The following is a 4,499-nucleotide window of genomic DNA, read 5'->3' on the forward strand; positions in this document are numbered from 1 at the left end:
TTGTGCGGATCGTGGCATTCCAAAGGAAGAGCAACAGACAAACCAAAAGCTTTTCCTCAAAGGTTTCAACTTTCCCAGTCTGATTCTTTGATCCATACATTCTATTATCTTGGTAGCACGGTGGGGGCGGATTCCGAGTGGACACAAACCCTTTTTCAGAAGAATTTGATTGTCAGATTTTTTTTTTTTTTTGACTTCCTTGTTCCTTCAGTTCGAGAACAGTCCGTGGGAAGACGTACTTTGCTGCGCGTTTCAAAGGTGAGCAATACGAGGGTGTTTTGAGCCTCAGCTCTGGAAAACAAGGAGGGTGGAAACTGGGATAGAGTTGAGAAGTAAGCGGACATAGAACTAGAAAATCGACAAAGGCAGCAAGGTTAGGGTCCAGGGTAAGAAGAGGAACAGCGACCCCGGGATGTCGGCCTTTTTGTCTTGAAATAGCTAGAAAACCTCAAGGTAGAGGCCGAAGAGGGTTTGGGGGAGAAGGAGATCAGCCGCAAATTCAGAATGCCTCTCAGGTGCTGGGGGGCGGGGCGTGGGGGGAGGGGTGTGCCGTGACCACACCCAGAGCTGCCTGTCCCGCGCTTTGGAAAGCTCAGCTGGAGTTTGCTGCGCGAACCTGTGAAAGGACCGACGAATGAAGGACCCTCCTACCAGGATGGGGGTCCCGGGTCCCCGCGGAGCTACGGATCCCGCGGACTTCCCTGACAGCCTGGGGCGCGGGGGGTTCTTTCCGCGTGTTGTGGGGCGCGGGGCTCCCCTGGCCGCGGACGCCCGGAATGCCGGGGCGGCGGGGGCGAGCGGAAGCCGGGGCGGTGCCCACGAGAACCGCCGGGCCGGGGAGAACCTGGGCTCTTTGTCCTGGGTCAGAGAGAAAGTGCTCTTTCTTCTTCACCCAGAGAGGGGGCTGGGGACTCAAGGGGACCCTGCGCGGGAAGAGGTGGCGGGTGAGGAAGACCTCCCCCAGGCTGGCGAAGATGACCTGGAACCCAATTGGCCTTCTCCTGTCTTCCCACGAGAAAAGCGGATCCCTGGCAGCCGTGTAGACTCTCCCTCTGGACCTCCGCCGCGGGACCCCGCAGCCTCACCCAAATCCGTGCTCGTGCGGGTCGTGGATTATCAGGTGACACAAGAAGTCCTGTGGACCGCGTGGACGAAGGGCTGCATGACCACACGGACGGAGGAGCGCTCCTTGACCGCGGTCACTTTTCTCACCAACAAGGAGTAAAGCAGGTTGTGGGGCGCAGGGACCCCTGGAGAATCCCGCGCTCTCTTGGCACGGAGAAAGGCAACCTGCGTCTACGCCGCGGAGAGACGATCTTTTCAGGTTCTCGAGGACCTTGATTCCCCCAGGAGATTAAACAGGAAGGAGGAGCCCGAGGTATATTCGGGGCTGGTGGATGAGCAATAATCCTCAAGAAAAGAAAATGTTCTTCCGGGAACCCCAACCTGCAACTAACCGACAGCAAGGACCTTTTTAAGAGGATGGCGCGGCGCTTCGGGATGGCAGATGATGGCACACAATACAGATTGAAGAATTGTAAGCAACATAATACCTCTATCATGGCTTAAATACTGTGAAGGTCTGGGGACTTAAGTCGTACAGAAGAGGGGAAGAAAAGGTATTTTGAATTTAGAAAAACGGGAGTTTTGAAATAAGAAAATCTGTTGTTATTTCTCGTTTTGCAATACCTCAAGTGATCTTTCTTTCTTTTTTTTTTTTTTTTTTTTTTTTTTTTTTTTTGCCTCCCCACTTTCTCTTTAAGACCTAAAAGCAAAAACGAAGTTTGAGGGCTGCTCTCTGTAAAGGAGGTGGGAGTAGATGGTGCGAAGTTTGTCTTAACATTTGAAAAAGCAAGTAAAAAGAAACGGGAAAGTTAAAGCAGCAAGTAAACAATTTTTTTTTTCTTTATACTCTCTTTTGATGTGCACGTTTTTCTGTTTTTTTTTTTTCACATTTAAGCATGTAAAAAAGAGGATCAAGGAAAAGAAAGTGGGGGAGGGGGACATAAAACAGCTTTAAAGGCAAAATCGCTTTAAAAGGGCTTTACCCCAAAGTGTCTAATTTAGTCTAGAAAAACGGTTTTAATGTAAATTTTTAAATTATTTTAATATTTAAAATACTGCAGATAAATCTTCTGATCCAAAGGTAGATAGAAATGTATAGTTTGCCACAAAAGGACTATATATCTTATTCTTGTCCATAGTTCTTTATTAATAAGATTTGGAGTCAGGACTGAATTAAAAATGCAACTTTCCTGATGCTGTTGAAAAGAAATTTCTCTTCATTTTTAGTTTATTTATTCCTCTTTTTAAATAAACACTGGCTTTATTAACCCTTTGGTAGCGTGGCCTGGTTTGAAAATATGTGAGGAGCAGAGCCCTCCCTCCAGAGATAAACTACTTGACTTTAGTACTGCTAAAAGGATAGTATTTGGTCACTGCAAGAAGTAATGGACCAGTGGGACTTTTGCTTTTGAGGAGTAAATTGTTGAACAGTGTGCCCACTGCTCCCTTCTTGTTCTCAGTTTAGAGTTTGAAATGCCCTCAAAATTATCATCTGATTCAGTTCTTGTCTCCTAGCAGACAAGATAGGTGAGATATATCTCTGTATTACTGATGAGCCAGCCTAGGTCTAGAGGTCATGTGGATTGTGTAAGTCACACAATGAGTAATGGCGTGTGCTTACTAAATAGACGAGAATATGGTCATCTCTTTCCTAAAGACTGAGAATGGCCTTTGGAGGGACTTCTAGAGAGTTAAAGTTGACTGAGGGCATCCTAGGTTTTCTGACTCATGTTTGTAAGAAGTACTAGAATTCCCTTGATGTCCCTGAATCCTGTGAGACCCGTTGGCTGGAGAGTTACCACTAACAGTTCTCAGGCCCATGAAACCCTCACTTGGGAGAGGAATTTAGGACCTGAGCTTATCTGTGTTCAAAACTATTTGGTAGGTAGAAAAGGTAATATAGGCCCCACAAAGTGAATTATCTTTTTTCTTCCAACAACCCTGCCCGACTCCTATATAAGGCTAAAATTCTTAGCAGACACATTTCAGATGTGACTTAATAAATTTGATTGTGAGTCATATGCCCATGGAATTGAGCATTGAATATAGTCAACAGGAAAAGCCTCTTTAACACAGATCAAAAATGATAGCATCATTTGGCTGCCTTCTCTATGGAGGCAACTCTAGAATTTAGCTTCTTGGATTCAAAACTGCTCTACCTCTTACTTACTGTGACTTTGGGCAAATTCTTGATCCCTGTGTGCCTCCGTGCCCTTATTTGTTAAATAGGAATAATAAATATTGTCGACCTCATTGGAAATTTTTTTCCAGGTTAAATGAAAAATACTTAGAACAATGCTTGGCGTTAAATAAATGCTCAAAGTTAGCAGTTATAATTATTATAAGTGTTATATTGTTTAGTTCACTTTCATCCTAAACAAGCTTTAGTCTTTTACTTAATAAAAAGCAGCTGAACACATACAACATAAGAAATCCTATAGAACTCAAACCAGTAGTTTTTACTGACTTTTCTGCATTGGTGAAAGATTTATTTCTAGCTTTTCCCCACACTTAATGGATCAGTAAATACATTTTTTAAATTCCTTAGAAGTGACCACCACATCATGTGCTAAAGATTTATCCTAAGGCTCCCAGGCCTAACATGCACCATGCTTGAATCTTTGAAGGGGTTTCACACACTATTTATTTTTTGTTGTCAAGGGAGAATACTTTCTCTAGGACCAGTTGGGTTAGTTTGTTTTCCCTCTGGGATTTTGAATCTGATGCACTGTTGTCTCAGAAAAGCAGAATGGGTGCATTTCATTTTCATTTTACGTCATTTCTTTTAAAATGTATTTTTTCAAGTCACCTTAACTCCTTTAATCCAAATAAGTTTGGGTTAATTTTATCTTCTTTAAGTAAAAATTATGTTCAAAGCACTTACTAACCTCCCAGTTAACTGCCTTCGACATGCTTATAGATTTCCTTTAGACAGATGTCTCCTTGTTAATGAAACATACTAAGTTTGAGATACTGTTCAATTTGCTTCACAGATTTTCCTGATCCAGGCAGAACATTGTCATGTGAGGAGTCTGAGGAATCGTTTTGCATTCACAGTATCTTGGGAGTGAATCCGTAGTGAAACTTGGGCATCTGCAATACTAAGATATCTCTGAGAATGGCTGGGTCTTGGCACTTTGGTCTCAACTCCACCTCACCAAAAAATGTGATCACCTAAAATTGTCTTAGGTGGACGAATCATGGCAAGGACTTCCGGAAGCCACCTGGCCACTCAAGTGATCATAAGGCAGATATCACAGTCACATATTTACCATGGATCAGTCAAGCATCAACCTCTCTGAAAACCTTTTCCACAGCCTTTGTCACTTTTGAGATTCATTACATTTGACTTGCTGCTTTTGTTGGTCATCACCAGCACTTGATCTGGCTTTCTGATGGAAGGAAGGAAGAAAAGGAAGGAAGGAAGGAAGGAA

General features: G+C 43.7%; 1 protein-coding gene across 1 annotated transcript; it reads left to right on the forward strand.

The window, feature by feature from the left end:
• Positions 1-561: 561 nt before the first annotated feature.
• On the forward strand, positions 562-3,405 carry CUNH6orf141 (chromosome unknown C6orf141 homolog). The gene is given in 2 exon segments (XM_036218654.1): positions 562-1,537; positions 1,764-3,405. A coding segment is annotated over 1 exon segment (774 nt). The 5' UTR covers positions 562-634; the 3' UTR covers positions 1,409-1,537; positions 1,764-3,405.
• Positions 3,406-4,499: the final 1,094 nt, after the last annotated feature.

The sequence above is a fragment of the Rousettus aegyptiacus genome, unplaced genomic scaffold, assembly GCF_014176215.1.
Source record: "Rousettus aegyptiacus isolate mRouAeg1 unplaced genomic scaffold, mRouAeg1.p scaffold_m13_p_1, whole genome shotgun sequence".
NCBI lineage: Eukaryota > Metazoa > Chordata > Mammalia > Chiroptera > Pteropodidae > Rousettus > Rousettus aegyptiacus.